This window comes from Trichosurus vulpecula, chromosome 2, assembly GCF_011100635.1.
Source record: "Trichosurus vulpecula isolate mTriVul1 chromosome 2, mTriVul1.pri, whole genome shotgun sequence".
Taxonomy (NCBI): domain Eukaryota; kingdom Metazoa; phylum Chordata; class Mammalia; order Diprotodontia; family Phalangeridae; genus Trichosurus; species Trichosurus vulpecula.
In genome coordinates, this window is record NC_050574.1 from 165,747,098 (window position 1) to 165,765,251 (window position 18,154).

Sequence of the window (18,154 nt, forward strand, 5' to 3'; positions counted from 1 at the left end):
TACATGTAATTGGGAACATTTTTTTAAATTAGTTTCTGTGATAAGCTGGGACTGATAATTGACATCAATTCCTAAACTCACCCCACAATCCTCCCTAATACGGGCCACATTACTACAGCATGTATGTGGGTATGGCCCAAACGGGGACAGAGGATCTAGGACCCGCGGCATGCTGGGAATTGTAGTCCAAATACCCTTTCGGAGACTCCCGGTTGAAACCGCGAAAAGGGCCAAAGGCGCCATTCCTCCCGCGCATGCGCACACCACAAAACGAGGTAGCATGGCGGACCCATCAGTTCAACCCGGCAAGAGAAGACGCGAGGAGGAGGAGGAGAAGGAGAAGGAGGAGGAGTCGGTCCTGGCTCCTGGGCCAGGAGGCGATAAAGAGCCCGTTGGGAACGGAACCGCCGCTTCCAGCCATTTCCCTTTCTCTGGCTTCCGACTGCAGAAAGTGCTCAGAGAGTCTTCGCGGGATAAAATAATTTTCCTCCACGGGAAGGTACCATTCTTTCCGCTCCTCGGGGGAGTGAGGCGGAAGGGCCCGTACCAAAGGCTCGCATCTGTGTCTCCTTACTTCCTTTCCGCGCTTCGGCGGCGGGGAATGTACCAATCATGGAACGTGGGAGACGGGATGTACCAATTATTGAATAAGGGAGACGGGATGTACCAACCAGAGACCGGAAGAGTGGAAATGACAGCTTTTACTCAGCCTTGAGCAGAGAGTCCCGGACAAGATTTATTCATTCATTCTGTTGTTTACTCAGATTTAGTCCCCCGGGAGATGTTGTTGGTGGACTCTCGTGTCAGAGTTCTCGGCTCTGACACTGTAATTTGTTCTTCGACCCGGGGCAAGATTAATAATAATAGTAAATGATAATAGCTAGCATTTATATGTTGCCCGCTATATGCCACTCCCTTTATATATAATCGTTATCTCATTAGATCTTCACAAAAACCCTGGGAGGTAGGGGTTATTATTACCCCCATTTTACAGATGGGGACACTGAGGCAAAAAAAAGGTTAAGTGAGTTGCTCAAGGTTAGGTGCAGCTAGTATCTGAGGTTACATTTGAACTCAGCTCTTTCTGACTCTAGAGGTAGTTCTGCCGTTCATTGCGCCGCCTAGCTGCCTCCACAAATGTTTTTAATAATGATTAAAGCTCCCATTTATTTAGCGGTTTAAGGTTTGCAAAAGTGCTTTGCAAATCCCCTTTGGTCCTCACAATAACCGCAGGAGGTAGCTGTCATTATCGTCCGCTTCTTAGAGGTGAGGAAACAGGCCCAGAAAAGTTAAAGGATTTGCCCGGAGTCCCGCTGTTAATAGGTGTCTGAGGCAGGCCTTCAGACCCAGCGGTCTATTCACTGTGCCACCTTGCTGACTTTTATTTTTTATTAATAAAATTGTAACTAATAAGTGCATTAATAAACATAACAGGACCACACACCAAAGGGACCTGAAAACAACCACCAAGCACTTACTAAACACAATGTTCCAGATGCTGAAAGATCTAAGACAAAAAGTTGAAACAGTTTCTAATCTCAAGGAGCTCAGCAGGGAGATAGTTCTTGAGAAATTACAGTTGGTTAGTAATAGCAAAGAGGGCACTGCTTAGTCCAAATATCGCAGCTACCCAACATCCCTAACTTTCCCGGACCTTGGAATATCAGGTTCTCTCTCCCATGGCTAGATTTGAGGTCAGTAGGCCTAGGCTTCTGTGTCTCTGGTTTTTGGCCAAGTTCTCTTGGCCCCTCATGCTTCTGGTCTAAAGTCCCTACTGACTAGTCACCAAAGAACCCTGTCATCTAAGAGTGGGGAAACTTAAATTCTAGTCCTGGTTTCAATATTGACCAATGTGCGAACTCGGGCAAGGAAAGGAAAGGGCCCGGGTTAAAGTGACAGGGCAGTTCTAGCTGCTGGCTCCCCACAAGGTCCAGGAAGATAGTGTGAAGTCAGGCAGGCTCTGGGGTAACCTCCTCTACCTTCTGATTGTTCTGAGCCTCTCCCCACAGGTAAACGAGACCTCAGGGGATGGAGAAGGGGATGATGCAGTTGTTATTCTTGAGAAGACTCCCTTCCAAGTGGACCAGGTGGCTCCGCTCCTGCTTGGGAGCCCTGAACTCCAGTTACAGTTCTCCAATGACATCTACAGCACCTATAATCTGTTCCCACCGAGGCTGCTGAGCGGTGAGTATGGGGGATGGGAGGGGGAGAAAGAATGATTTGTAGGTTTCTAGGTTTCTGTGTGCATACGGACTGGGGGAGCAGGCATGGGCTAGAGAACAGAATAGTGTATGATGCAACGAGGGGCAGGATTTAAGATTTTGCTTGTAGTATATTTTAAAATTTGCAGAATATCCATCCGTTCATCTCTATATTATTGTGAGGTAAAAACTTACCAATTTTCTTTCAACAGTTACATCACCATCTATAAATGCAGTACACTTTTTGCGGTGTACGCTGGAGTTTAATTTTTTGCTTTTGGCTTGACTTTTGCTTACACTAAAGCATTAAAACACTGATTTACATTCACGAAATCTTGAAACTGTCTTTTTGATTGATTTGATCTTGGCTTCTTCATTGAGAAAGGTTTTCTCCTGCTTTTTTGAAAATGTCTTCACATCCTTGATGTGCAACAAATACTTTTGCAACAGAGAACACAAACACTTGAGTCCTTTATTTGAATAAATCTCAATTTATCCATCTAAGAAGTCTGAAATAATTGGCCATTCTGGATTTGCTTGCTTAGAAGTTGTCATTTTGTTAAATGTACCCATCAATTTACAAGGGTGGAAGATAATCATAGCCAAAGGCACTGTGATGAGCTGTGAATCACCACACCTCCCAAACAAAAGACTGTTTTGGCCATTTTTTTACTCCTGTTTGGATAATTTTCTGCTACCACAAACATTCCACTTACAAAATTAATGGAATCCTTCTTTAAAGACTGTTCTCTTTTCATTTTTATCATTTCCGTAGTCACCCACATCCCCATAGTTGTGCCTCCTTGCTATTTTGTAGCAAGCATATCTTTTTTCCTGTTTTTAATTAATTTTTAGGGCTAATTACTCTAGTTCTTGTAGTCTCTACCAGATGATTCTGGGCTTTTCCCGTCTCTTCTGAATAGTTTCTGCTTTGTGCAGAGCACTGTGTTAGGCATTGAGAGAAAGAACTTGTTTAGGCTAAGACATAACTTCTGCTCTTACTGAGCTTGTAGTCTGTCGAGGTACAAAGCAGAAACACACATATTTATAGTACACCCTATTACCTCATAACTACATCAAATAGAGGAATAAAACAAAGTCATCTGTGAGGTCTGAAGCTATCAGCTTGAAGTTTGGAGGGAATCAGGGAGAACTTCAAAGGGGATTTGGTTATTTAGTTTTATAGCATAGCTGTGAATGGTAGGAGAGCATTTCGGGCCTAAGGAACAACACAAGGAAAGATACAGAAGAAAGAAAACACAGACTCTTATCAGGGTGCAAAGAGCCTAGTTTGACTGGAGCATCAGATCTGTGGAATATGAAATGAGACTGATAAAGTCTGTGATGTCAGACTGTAGATGGCCTTGAATGGTAGGCTTTACATGCTTGGCAGTAGGAAGATTTTTGAGCAGAAGAGTGACACAATCAGATTCATAAAAAAGATTGTAGTCTGAAGAATGAAGGATGTATTGGAAGAGAGGAGAAGAAAATGGAAGCAGTAAGACCTGTTGGGAGGCTATGGTGGTAGTCCCCGCAAGTGGTAATAAAGGCCTTGTACTAGGATAGAAATAGTTGAGGGATGGATGAAAGATAGATTCAACAGGATTTGGTAACTAATTAGATATAATAGGTGAGGGAAAGGAAAGAATCAAAGGTAATAAATGTTGGTTGAATTGAATGACAAACACCAAGGTTTCCAACAGAGAGGCTGGTGAATGATAGTGCCATTGAGAGACATGTTGAAATCAGAAGGGAAAGCAGATGTAAACCTGGTTTTGGACATATGAGTTTGAGGTGACAGAGGAACACACAGCTAAAAATTGTGTAGGTAGTTGGAAATTTGGAGAGGTCAAACATGAAGATTCTGATTTAGGAATTATCGACATAGGGGAGGTGGTATTGTAAACTATGGAAGAGATTGAGATGGCCAAAGGATAGAATATAGAAAGACTGTCCTGCCAGAGCATGACCTTGAGGGGAGAGGATGAAGTGACATTACAGGGAAGGGATAGAAGGATTAGCCCGAATGAGAAGGAAGGGTAGCCCCTCTTCTGTCACCAGAGGGAATAAAGTGAGTGCTGATGCTGAGAAGTTTTGTTGAGTAGAGGAGAGGAGCTGAGGTAACTAACTTTTTTCTTCTGAGTGAAACAGGACTAAGTCTTTTGCTGTAAATGTTGCGGATAGGCGTACTGTTGAGGTCCAAAGGAGTTTGGGAAAGCTTTGGAATAGCTTCTTCCTTCCCCACTCAACCCCCCCCATTCCCAGGCTACCCAAGTGATGGTTCACTTATCCTAAGCCTCATTGCCTCTATGTGATCTCTACAATGTCTCTACTCTCCACAAAATCACAGAATCCAAGCTAAAAGATAAATCTAAAGGCTATCTATTCCAACCCATATTTGAATAGGAATCTCCTTATCTCATCCCCAGCCAGTGGTTATCTAGGCTTTACTTCAAGGCCTCTGGTGACAGAAAACCCACTATTTCCCAAGGCAGCTCATGCCACTCTTGGGTAACTCAAATTGTTTTGTTTTTCCAGAATGTACAAATGTTTTTGTGGGGCTTTTTTTATTCATCCACAAATTCAGAATAAATTCTCTGTAGGCTTGGTTAATAATGACAATAAAACAATTAAACCATGATATGTTTCATCACCTGAAACCAGTAATTGATGGTTTTATATGATTTTCTTAAACATCAGCCTTTATTTAACTCACTTTCTACAACTAACTTCCTTGAATTTAGGGAAGAATACTATCTTATACCTTGCATCATAGTTCCTAATGATGCTATGCTATTCCAGAGAATTAGAACATGCTACCTCCCAAGCCTCCACCTATCCCACCATTCCAAGGATTTCAACTTCTGTCATAGTTAACAGAGAGGCTGTATGATTCTTACAATTTTAGTTTGTTATTTACTTCTAAGTGGGTTGCCTGTTCCTTTGTCAGCCATGCTCACATAATCTCCAAGCATGGCATCATGACTGATCTTTAAGGACCTTTTTTTTGAGTCTAGATCTTCCTGTCTCTCCCAGGCCATAGCCACTGTCAATTAGCATAGGAGCTTTGACCTGTCGCATTTCTTAGGTCATCCCTCCTTAGGTGGCTTGGTGGTCTCCCTAACCCCAGGGTTCACTGTATTGGTGCCACTTTTAATGTGGACACTCAGGCAGCTGTAGTTGTATTAGGTCAGAACCACCAGAACGCAGATATTTCACCAGCCTCTGCTTCTGCTTCTCCCAATAGCAAGAACCACAGGGTGTGGGCCACCACGACTGGCACTGAGGGGCTTTATATAAAATTTTCTCAACTGTCAGTGATTATTCCTCAGTCGCATTCTTAGCAGTGATAACTGCAGGAATTTTCAGTATCTTTTAATTTATTTCTATTCCAGCTTTTTTTGGGGGGGGGGAGTTTATGAATTAATTATTTTCTGACTGGAATGCACTGAGGTCAGCCAGGTACTGCTAACTTCTAGCACTCGGCCTTCAACAATGCCCTGTATGGCATTTAGTCCATCAGTATCTCAATCTTTCTTTTCATTCACTGCTACATCACTTGTTTCACTTACCTTTATTACATCTATTTTATCAGAAAGTTTACCAGCTATTCAGTAACTTTTCTTTTTCATAGTTACTACTTGTAATCTCTAACTGTTCAGTGATTTCTTAAATCTGCTTTTCAGTTTGGGATTTTTCACCTTTGCATTTCAAAAGCATGACATCATCCTTTGTCTTAAAAATCTCTCCATCTTTTCCAGAATCATGAATATCTTCAACATTTAGGGTCAGTCTTTCATTTCCAAACATTGCACCACCAGTAGTAGTAGTCGGTGTCCTTAAGCTGTTTTTTTTTTTTCTGTTGTCACCAAAACTTTTTACTACAACAACTGGTGATCCAAATTTTGGCCTATTCAAAACCAGTGTACCAAGTGCTTCTCCTTCAACATCTTCAGCAGCTATGACCAAGGGCTTATGGCAACCATATGAAATTTCAAGAGCAGGTACAAGAGATTGGACTCTAGAGACCTTTTTTATTTAATAGGCATCTTGGAGTTCACATTTGACTACATTAGTAAAATATGGAAAGAGGGGACCTCTGTTAAACTTCATGGCTTTCATCATTTCTGCTTTTTCATCCGTTATTTTTCCATCCTTTATTGTAATGATTCCCTTTCATGCACACTTTTTTTTGTTTTATCATATATATCATTGCCAGTTTATCAGTGTCCTTTTGCAGAAATTGTAGCCACCTGAGTGATTTCTTCAGGGGGTTGTGACAGCTCTAAACTGCTCCTTTAGCTCAGCAGTGATAGCATCAGCTCCTGCATCACACCTCTCCTGATCTCCCCCAGATTTGCCTCTTTGCTAATCTTGCAAAGCCTTCCTTAGCAATGTCTGTGCAAGGACGATGGCTGTGGTAGGACTGTTCCCAGCCTCTTCATTTATTTCATTAGCAGCATCCTGAACTCGTGTTTTTGTATTTGTTCAAGTCGCTTTTCCTACAGTCTCCCCATCTTTTACTACCTCAAGTCTTCCCCAGCTCTGTACAGTGAATCACAGTTGACTCCTTTGGCCTGATAATAACAGCCACAGCATCCACTAAGCCTGACACCATGAAGCATTGGGGCTTAGGCATCTGCTTCACATTTGTCATCTTTAACATAACCACAAGTCAGATGGAGGCACAGTGAGTGTCCTGGACCCTGGTTCTATCTGATGAAAAAGTGTGAGGAGCATTGTTGCAGGGGTAGGGGTTGTGGATGGGGAGGGGGCAAGCAGGTGCTCAGTGCATGTCATCAGTAATGAGTGAGGAGCTGGCAGCTCTAACTGTTAAATTTCTCCTCCTCATATATAATAACCAAGATCTACCTATTGGTTCTAGTTCTGCTGTCTTGGGCCAAGCAGTACAAGTCTAATTCCTCTTCCATGTGCCAAGCCTTTACATACTTGAAGATCACAGTCACATCTCCCCTAAGCCTTCTCTTCCCAGGCTAAACTCTTCCAGTTCCTCTCATCAGTCTTTATGTAGTATTGCCCAAGTTATATTTGGAGATTCCCAACCTGGTCAGTTTGGTGGGGTGGGAAATTTTTACTAAAGAGATATACAACCTCCAGTACATGATGACGTACTGATGGTAAGTACCATATACTAGCACCTCATAACTGGAAGCAGGATTTAAAATGCTGATAATGAACAAAATATGAGTATTTGTTATTTAGATTATTTGACACATACATATGTGTATTTTTATTGTAGTCTACATGAAACATGTGCTACACTGTAGCATATGTTCCCAGAAAAACTTTTTCTTTGTTTTAATTATAAATTTGATAAACATGAACTTTCCATATACAAATATGAACAAAAAATGATTGTATATGAAACCATAAATCTCTTACTTTTTTTTAAAGTATACATTAAATTTAACACAGTAGTACCAATACTGCCCGTTCTGAATCTCCTGCTCCTTTCGGAATAACTACCAATTAGACAGTGCTACTCAGAACAATTTCAGTTGGTTCCTTTGGCAGGGGTTCCAAGGTTCTCAACTACTGAGACAAAGGTTAGGGACAAGCTCCATTAGTTCCCCTCTCTCCTTATAAGGTGTATTTTTGAGGTGACCATACGGAGCCTGGCCCCAAAGAAGAAACTGTCACTCAGGTTCACACACAGCACTGAGCTAGGGCTAGCGTCAGGCTCAGGACATTTAGGAGCTTGAAGGGACCATAGAATTTGCCTCCAATCCCCTCATTTTATAGATGAGGAGAAGGGATGCAACCCACTTTTAAGGTCCTTTAGGGCAGTGACTATGTCTTGAATAGCTCCCCTTATGTGGCCTACTACAATGAAATACATAGAAAAGGTGCTTAATAAAAATGTTGAATGGATGAATTCCTGATCAGTTCTGGGCAAATTGGAGAGCAGCCACAAGGTGGCAGTGTTACTGTGGCACTCTGAATAAAACAGCCTGTCCAGAGCCTGAATGGGCAAGTTCCTTCTTAGATTGGAACAGGAGGCCAGAGCCCCCTTCCATTGAGAGTCTCCCTGGGTGGCTCTCTGCAGGGCTCCTCACATCTCCCAGCCTACTCCTGCCACTCCAGACCCAACACACCAACGGTGCCTGCCCCCTAAGACAGGGGTTCTTTTTTCTTCTATTTTTTATTTTTAGTTTTCAACATTCACTTCCATAGGCTTTTGAGTTTTTAATTTTCTCCCTCTTCCTCCTTCCCCTTCCCCCTCCCAAGACAACATGCAATATAGGCTCTCCATATACATTCATATTAAACATTTTCACGTTAGTCATGTTGGAAAGAAGATTGGAACCAGTGGGAGGAACCACGAGAAAGGAGAAACAAAACAAAACAACGAAAGAAAAAGAGAGAGCAAATAATATGCTTCAATCTGCATTCAGACTCCATAGTTCTTTCTCTGGATATGGATAGCATTTTCCATCGTGATTCTTTTGGAGCTGTCTTAGATTTAAACAGGGGTTCTTATCCTAGCTCCATACACTTATCTTTTTAAAAATATTTTGATAACTATATTTCAGTCTAAGATTGGTTTCCGTTGTCATCTTATATGTTTTATTTTATGCGTTTAAAAACATTCTGAGAAGAGGTCTGTAGGCTTCACCACTGGATACTTTTATCAACTCAATTAACAAGTGTTTTTTAAACACCTGCTATGTGCCAGGGCTTGTGCTGGATGGTGGGGACACATCTGCTTCGAAGTTCTTACTTCAGGAGATTTCCATTCCCATGTTTCTCCCTCTCTGCAGGACATTTCTAGATCCATGGCCTTCTGCTGAATTTTCACCTCAGCTTCTCCCTTTTGTCCTTTGGTAGGATTCTTCCTAAGCCTTTGGAGCTCAGAGATCCTTAAAGATCATCTAATCCAACCTTCTCAATTTGCAGGTGACCTTTAGGTTAAATGACTTGTTCAAGGATATAGAAGAAATTAGTGGCAGTCCTAGATTTCCTGACCCACAGTCCAATGCCCTCCTTGCATTGTTATTCCTGCTATTCCTATGATTTGACAGCTGACAGCTCATCTTGATGCTCTGTCAAACCAGCCAGAGTAGATCTGACCTTAGAACATGTCCCTTAGGCAAACAGCCTCTGGCTTTATCTAATCCCACTGCTCAAACACTCCGACTCTTCCATCAGTGGAGCCCATTCTATGAGATTTCAGTGACCTCTTATCTGGGGAGGGAGACATTTCTGAGAAAGGAAAGGGGGGGGTGTGGTGCTGACTTAGAAGCCAGGACTATCTTCTGAAAAGGCCAATTGTTTCCCAGGATGTAAAACAAGGGAGTATAATCTCCAGTTCAGTAGGAGGAGCTAAGAATCTGTGAGTAAAGGGGGGATTAAGGTAGGGAAGAAAGAAACAAACCAGATCTTGGGAACCATCCACTAATATGCTTCCAAGAAACTTTGGGACTTTAGCCCCAGGCCACTATTGTCCTCCCCAATTTTACATGGTGGAAACCTGAGCCTCAGACAGTGTAGTGGTTCCCAGAGAGAATCACCGGAGAAACCACTGTAGGGCTTATACAGAAGCCTTATTTGAAGCTACTGTTAGTGAGAGTTTTCAGTTCAGGTTTTTTCTTCTGGGGTTTTGAGTTTTACTTAACTTCTGTTTATGTTGAGCTTCCCTTCCTCTTCATGTTTCGAACCTCTTCAGGTTATCTTCATTGGGACTTTTTTTTTTTATCTCCGGAGAAATCGTAATTGAAAGTATTAAGGAGGAAGGTTGGCACAGCTGCTATGGCTACACAGAACTGCCATGCCAGGGTGACTTAGGCCCTGGATGGAATTGTATATTGTGGCTGGGTTCGCTGGCAGCTGGAGAGGAGGACTGGGTACCAGGCATTCAGGGCTCCACTCCATCACAGGCCAGCACAAGACTTTGGCATCATCCCATTTTATCATGGGTGTCCTCTTCAGCTCTTTTTGCAGCTGAGCCAGAGGACAGGAGTTATTAGAGTAATGACAGTATTTAAAAGGATACTAATGGCCAGGGATAGTCTTGGTCAGATCTCTTCTAAAGAGATAATGTGGCCCTCTTGGGGAAGGGGGAGGAGAGGGAGAGAAATGGAACTCAAAATCTTAAAAAAGTGAATGTTGAAAACTGTCTTTACATGTAATTGGAAAAAATAAAATGCTATTAAGTAGAAAAAAATAAAAATAAATTTTAAAAAAGAGAGGTGATATGACCTTCGATACATCACTTCCTTCCTCTAGGCCTTAACTTCTTCTATAAAAGTAGGAGGCTAGACCAGATCAAGTCTGAGACCTTTCCTAGCAGTGACAGTCTAGGAATCTAGGGCTGTGTAGCCAGCGACATGGCGTCACTCATTCTCAATCAGTAGAGAGGAAGGTAGCTTTGAGAAAGCTTTAAATTGGAGTAAAACCCCCTTGTGGCCTAGGTTAGACCAGGATAGAATATTGCTGAGACCTGAGAGGAAAGTTTCTGTCCCATGCCTTTTGTCTCTCTCTGTATCTCCAGTGTTTAACGTAGTGCCTGGCAAATAGCAGCTGCTTAATAAATACTTATTGACCAGCTCATTGAATGACTGTCCTTTGGCTTTATAACTGGTATAGTAGAAAAACGTAGTGGCCTGGGGCCTGGGTTTGATCTGGTCTCTGCTACTTAAGGCATTGTGAACAAGTTATTTATTCTCAGCAGGCTCATTTCCTTGTTTGTCCAATGAGGTTTGACTAGCTGATTTCTAAGGTTCTTTCCAGTTCTAGAGCCTTAAATTTTCTGTTATTGAAGCCACAGACTGTCCCTCTTTAGAGAGAGATCAGTTGGCGTTTAAAGGAGAGTTAGTTGAGGGCTTTCCAAATGTATTCTCCATGTGGCACTGCAGGTAGAAGGCCAGATTGATCACATAGAGAGATCAGCTCCCACAGCCCAGGCCCAGCTAGGACATTTGTGTTCTGAGCAGCCAGAATCCTTGTGGCATGAAAATTGAAGCCTCACTTTCTGCAAAGATGACCTACATTTCTTGGAATATTTCAGGATCTGCTCTAACTTCCCTAATAGATGCATGTGTGTGACTAGCAGTCATGTGGAGCACATTAGTCAGGAAACAAAAAGTTTTTGAACATCTGTGTGTAAGTGCTAAAACACAGGGCTACAGCCCACAAGGAACTTATTTAGATGCTAGTGGGGGAACAAGACATACACATGAAAAGTTAATGATCTAAGGTAGCATATTACTTAGTCCATCATCAGGCATTTATTAAACACCTACTATGTACCTGGCACTGTGCTAGACCCTGGGGATGCAAATACAAAGAATATAAGAGTCCCAATTTAAATTCTCTTGAAAAAGACAACATGTACACATACACATTTATACCAAACAAAAGCACAGTCAATGCAGGGAAGTTTAGGAAGAGGGGGCACTAGCCTTTGGGAGATCAGCAAAGGCTTTAAGTAGAAGGTAGTGCTGGATCATAGATAGTGTCATGGAAGCAACAAACATGAGCTTGGACAGACTTTGGGAGATGGTGGAGGATAGAGAGGCCTGATATGCTCTGCATGAAGTGTTGGATGCAACTGAACGACAAGTGCATCATAAGTGATGTAAGGGATTCTCCAAGTGAGAGGTGACAAAAGAATGTATCCCAGGCATGAGGGACTGTCAGGGAAAAGGCACAGAGACCAAAATTGTGTGTGTGTGTGTGTGAGTGAGATTGAGAGAGAGAGAGAGAGACAGTGACAGTGACAGCGACAGCAAAGAGATTGGTTTGGCTAGCCTGTAGAATGTGGGAAGAGGAGGGAGGTATAATGAAGCAGGAAAGGGAGGTTGGGACCATGTTGTGGAGGACTTTAAATGCTAAACCATTTCTGTTTGACCCTAGAGTCAGTAGGGGAACATTGGACTTTATTGAGTAGGGAAAGTAACAGGGTCAGACCTGCTTGAGGAAAATCACTTTGGCAATGGTATAAAGGATGAATTGGAGTAGGGAAAGACCAATGGAGTAGGAAGGCCAATTAGGAGACTGTTAAATTGTTAGGTAATGAGGGCCTGGATTAAGTTGGTAACTATATGAATAATGAAAAGGGGATAGATGCAAGAGATGTTGGAGACAAAAATGGCAAGATTTGACAAGCGAGTGGATGGATATATGGAGTGAGGGAGAGTGAGTAAGAGGTTGTGGGACACAGGCGAGCATGATGGTGCTCTGGACAGAAATAAGAAACTTAAGAAAACAAGTGGATCTGGGGGGAGTGAGTTCTACGTTAGACATATGTTTGAGATGTCTATGGGATAACCAGTTTGAAATATCCTTCAGGCAGCTGGTGATATGGGAATAGAGCTCAGGAGAGAGAGACTAGGACTGGATATATAAATCTGTGAGTCATCTGCATCCTTTTCTTTTTGGACACTCTCATCTTCTGGATTAGCTGTCTTTAAGCTTGGCTACAAGGGGACTGCTTGTGGAGAATCAAGGGAGCTGATGTGGTCACCGAGTGAGAGAGTATAGGGAGAGAACAGAAAAGATGGTCGGAACAGAGTCTTGGGATTCACCCACATTTAGGGGGCATGATATGGATAAAGAGCCAGCCAAGGAGACTGAGAAGGAACAGTCAGACAGGTAGGAAGACAGCCTCTGCAATGTCATTGTGCACATTCCCTCTAATAGTTCTGATCCCAGTCCATCAACTCCTTCCCAGCTCTTGTCTGTGTCTTCCCATAAGCTCACTACAGGGGTCCACTTTAACATGCCAGGGTCTTCCTTGCTCTTTTCCAACATCAAGAGTCTACCAGTAGAGTGCACAACCTGTCCATCAAGTGTTATCTCCTGCTGTTGCCGTATGACCAGTCCATCTTCTTTCTCACTCATACATTTCTTGGATGACACTTTTCACTTTTGTTCTCCTTCATCTAATTTGGTTTTAATGTGTTGAGCCTATTCACCAAGGCCTTCACAAAGTCCTACTGTGAGAACCCCATTGTGGTGTAGAGATGGCCCCGGGTTCTTGCAGGCAATGCACATGCCCAGGCGGGTTCTACCATGCTAGAAAGCTCAGTCCCAGCAATAGACGGAGTTTGCCTTCTGAAGCCAACCTTAGCTAAGTACAGAGAAGCTCATCGCCAGTTGGCCGGCCACGGGTAGATTCTTTGGCCACAACAACCCATGGAACAAAGGAAGCTTGTTGTCACATGTTAGATGTGTGGTATGGATAATGAGGGCTGCAGGAGATCAGAAGAGCCAGGGATTCCTGTGAGCCAGGGCAGGCAGGAAAGATTTCCTGCAGGAGGTAGGATGTGAGCCAGGGCTTTGGGGGTAAAGTTTGGATGAAGGGGCATTCTGGGAAAGAGGGAACATTCTGAGCAGAGGGGCAGAGGGAGGACGTTTCCCACAGTCCACTGAGGAGAGTTAGTTTGTTTTCCAGTGTAAACAGGTTTGGGGTCCACTCAGTATTTTAAGTGGGGCTTTGGAGATGGGACAGGAGGTAGGAGGAATAAGAGGAGAGGGCAGGGACCTGTTTTAGCATCTCTTTGTGCCTTCAGCCTTCCCTCCCAGTGATCTTAAAGGCATCAGACTCTTTTCTTTCCCCTTTTGTGTACCTCAAACCTCTTGATACCAAAGTATTAAAGTTTTCTTGAGGGTTTGGAAGGAGGCAAGGGCAGTGTGAGTTAGAGCAGATTGCATTCCAGGTATCCTGTGTGAAGGGCTACTCTCCACCACAGGCCAGGATGGGACTCCCATTTCCCTTGGGCCTCTGTGTGGTATTCTTCTTGGAGCAGAGTCCAAGGAAAGCTCATCAGAAAGGTAGCCTTCCTTTGATCCTAATCTGTGAAATGTAGCTAAGTACTTGTAGTGCCTAGCTCCCAGGGTGATTGATGGGCTCAAATGGCCTGGAGAACTGTAAATCTGTACACGTTACATGTGTTTCAGCTGTATCATCATTCTTAGATAGTCCTCGTTTTCTTTCATTTAAATTTTTATTTTTTGTTCTGAACCTCACAAACATCAATAAACATGAGCGTTCACCTACGTAGAACAGAAAATGAGGCCTGTACGTGAAACTGTGAATCTCAATGACATACAGCTTGTATTTTTAAAAAGAATATAATAAATTTCATTAATTAGTTTAAAAAAGAATGACCACGTCTAAAAGGAAACCTTTGCTCAGAACCTCAAAGAAAAGTCAAGATCTGTATCAGCTGCTTACCACCATTCTCACCATCACCTCTACTTTTTTATTCTTCCTTCCTTCCTTCCTTCTTCTGCCTAGACCCACCGACCCCTCCCCACCTGGGCACCTGTAACAATCTCTTAGCGTGCTGGAAATCCTCTTTCATTTTCTCTTTAAAGCCTTACCTTCTGTGGAGGCCGAGCTTCTTAGATTTTACTGAAAAAAATGACGTTGCTTCAGGCTACCAAATTGTATGTTCCCTGTAGCCAACAAGAACTAGCGAGTTCTCCTTCCGAGGTGGAAGCCCTTAGTGGGGCCAAGGCCCAAGTCTTAGTGGGCAGAGTCAGGGCCTTTGTCAGCAAAAAAAGTTCCGCTTACTCAGAGGACCTGAGAGCTGGGCTTGGGCCGGAACCAGATTACCCACAGTGGTAGTTTATTCCATTTCTTCATTTGGCTCCATCTGCAAATTCCAGTCTGTGGTAGCCTGCTGCCTTTGTCTCCTCTCAGATCAGTAGTTAATCTCCTGAAAACCTTTGTGGGGTGCTTACTTCAAGTTTTAGTTGATGCTAGGTCCCCCTCCCCTTTTTTTGGAGGCAGGGTTAAATAACTGGCCCAAGGTCACGTGGCTAGCAAGCATCTGAGGCTGGATTTGAACTCAGGTGCTCCCGACTCCAGGACCACCCTGTCCACTGCACCACTTAGCTACCCTCGGGCCCCCTTTTCAGAGTACTGTCCTGTGCCTTTTCCCAGTCTCCCCTTTCTGCCTATTGCCCCAGCCTACCCCAGGCACACACAGGAGACAGTCTGTAGCGCATTTTCCATTAGTTTTTTTATTGAGACTTGGCATCTATGTTCTTCTCAGAATGAAGTAAGGAAATGATGAGATAAGTCCTTGGGGGAGAGGCTACTTTTTTATAGCCCAGGATTATCATATGTGATGCTTCATGTTATGGTAAGGTGTTCTCTCTCTCTTTTAGAGTAGACTTTATTTGTAATGGAGTTTAAAATTCTGAACCAGGATTCAGTAGTATGTGTATTTCCATACTTTAACTAGGAGTCAGCTGTCTTGATCCTCACATTTTGCTGAGCAACATGGATGCTGTAGCTATCCCACAATATAACATTTCCCATTCTCAGAGTCTCATAGTTTCCTTCCCTCTCCTCCCCCCCCTGGCCCCACCCCTATTCCCCTCAAGCTAGCAATGAGTGTATAGGTTGAAGCCACTTTCCTGGTCCTCCTCTGGTTAGGGGTAGGGATGTGGGGGCTGTGCTTAGGATAGCAGAATTTAATTTTGAACCAGGAGACCCATTCAACTCCCTGGCATCTTGTCATTTAGCATACTGTGGCTGGTGACTGAGAGGAAAAGTCTGAGTCTCTCTGCCATAGCCTTCAAAAGATTGGAAGGAGAAATGGGGGAACCAGGGTCCTATAAATGAATCCTGGCAGACCTAAGACCTTGCTAAAACCAGGCCTCTGCCTCAAAGAGCAGCCTTAATCCTCAGTGGTACCAGGTAATTAGTGGTTTGGGGATATGCTTTTGAGACTTCCAGCAACTGAACCACACCCTTTGGCCCAATTGATCCTCTCTTTGGAGGTATGTCTGCAGTTTTCCTGAGAGGGTGGAGGAATAATTCTGTAATTCTTGGGCTCCTGCCCCTCAGCTGTTAACTGTCCAGCGGCTGCTAGTCTACCCCTAACCTCCAGACCTATCTCTTACGCTTTACCAGGAGTGGGCAACCTGTGGCCTTCAGGCCACAGGTTGCCCACCCCTGCCTTTCCTTTAAGTTGAAGATGATGGAAAATGTTGGCTAGCAAGAGAAAGGCCCTAGAATAGAGTTCTTAACCTAGAGTCCATTAACTTGGTTTTTAAAAAATATATTTTTATAATTAGTTTCCTTTGTAAGCTTGTGTGTTTTAGTTTAGGCATTTTGAAAACATTATTTTGAGAAGGGGTGCACTAAGGGGATTGTGACTTAAAGAAAGTTAAGAGCCCCTGGCCTAGGAATTGAGCACCTCCTTCCCACCTGCTTCTGCTCTCTTGGTTGTCAATGTCCAAGGCATCTCTGACCATGGGCCTGAATTTGTGCCCAGCCAAGTCGAGGTTTCTACAGTGATCTTTACAGATCTGCCTTGACTTTGTTTTGAGGAAAAGTCTTCATTCCCAGATTTTTTGTTTCTATTGTTTCTCCCTTCTCTTCTGGGCCTAGAACATCTGGGTCAGATAAATAGAAACTGGCTTATTGTAATGAAGGGAGAGCAAAAACCACAGCCTGAGCCATCGAAATGACCTCATGCAGTAGAAGTCGTTAGGGACCACTGGAAAACAGTCTTGTTTGAACATGTGTATGGGAAGGAGAGCAGACTGTCTGTGGTTTGCATTTTCGTGTTTCATTTGCAGTGGCGTTTTCCTGGGGATTTGATTAATCTGGGTTTGGCAGGGAGAAAGAGAGGCATCTGCTCTTCACTCTCCTCTAGTCAGCTCCCACCTGCAACTCTGTCCCTTGCCTTTTGCCTCTGAAAACAGCTAGTCCTGGGTGCCATGACTGCAAATGGAAGAAGGACAATGGACCTGGTGGACATCCCAAGAGCCCCGGAGCCAAAAGGCAGACAGCAAGAGTGTTTGAGCTGTCAAAAGGAACATGTGTATGCCAGAGAAAGGGTGTGTTTCAGACTAACAGCAAGGCCTCATGTACCCCACTTTTTCCCTCCCTTTCCTGTCCTAGGTTACTCTGAATCTCTTGGGTGTCCAGTTGGCATCATTTGCTGTTCAGGGCTGGATTTGACCTTAGTATTCAACATCGTGAATTTTTGCTTTCAAATAGTAATCTCATTCTCCTAAATCTTAGAAGTTAGGTATCTTTCTAGCAGTTTTGTCTCCCAATTGAAGACGATTTTCTGCAGAAGTTGTTTCTAAATCCATAGATGAAATCCCTCCCAGCATGAGAATGTGGCCCTTAGGCTACCATTTTGTATTTAAATGTTGCCTTTGATATGTAGATATGAAAGTGTTATCTGATGGTCTTATTGGAGTCTGGGAGGGTGAGTTTGGCTAGGGAAAAAAGTGGTCTTAAATTCACAAATGGAATGAAGAACTTACTTGTTTATTGGCTAGTGCTAGACCATTTCTCTGCTCCCGAGATAAGAATAGCTATCTGGTCTAGGACTTAATATCTTGCTAGACTTAGATTGACTACTCTCTCAGAGAACCCAAAGGTTCCAAACCTGAGCCAAGCCCATAGCTAGGAAGAGTTCAGAGTATTGGACCTTACAAAGCCATCCAATCCAACTCTTTCATTTTACAGATAAGTAAACTGAGGCCCAGGGCAGTTAAGTGACTTGCCCCAGGTCACATAACTGGGGAGAGCCTGAGAAAAGGTTTAAACTCAGGTCTTTTCTATGTCCGGCACTCTGTCTTAATGTTTAGCATCTGTTGTGTACCTTTCGCCATGCTAATCACTTGTTAGTCCCGATCCTGTTGAAGTTTAGTGGGAACTTGGGTTTCAAGTGACATCCCAGTTCCTCTTACAAGTGGCTGTCACTGGACAGCTCCAGATAATCAGGAGCAGGCAGGTGATCGGGTCTCGTCTTTTTTTGGGAAGTGACCATTTCTGGTTTTGTTTCCTGTTCCTTTTTGCTACCTCAGTGTGGATGATAACAGGGGTCTCCTGATAGTTCCTGATTATTGTTTCTGCCTTTACCACACTTCTTGTCTTAGTTCAGGGCCTTCCCACTTCTCATGGGGTATTGCAATGGCCTTGTAATTGATCTCTCAGCCTCAAGCCTTTCCCT

At 43.4% G+C, this 18,154-nt stretch overlaps 1 protein-coding gene across 2 annotated transcripts in view; it reads left to right on the forward strand.

Moving 5' to 3' along the window:
* Positions 1 to 258: 258 nt before the first annotated feature.
* The window catches only part of DCPS (decapping enzyme, scavenger), a 36,975-nt gene continuing 19,079 nt past the window's right edge, over positions 259 to 18,154 (forward strand). The window contains exons 1-2 of one of the 2 annotated variants that reach the window (XM_036745666.1): positions 259 to 499; positions 2,010 to 2,184. In XM_036745666.1, coding sequence (XP_036601561.1) covers positions 281 to 499; positions 2,010 to 2,184 — 394 coding nt within the window. In that variant the 5' untranslated portion in view covers positions 259 to 280. The remainder of the gene's footprint in view (positions 500 to 2,009; positions 2,185 to 18,154) is intronic. The other variant, XM_036745665.1, reaches the window with a different exon arrangement.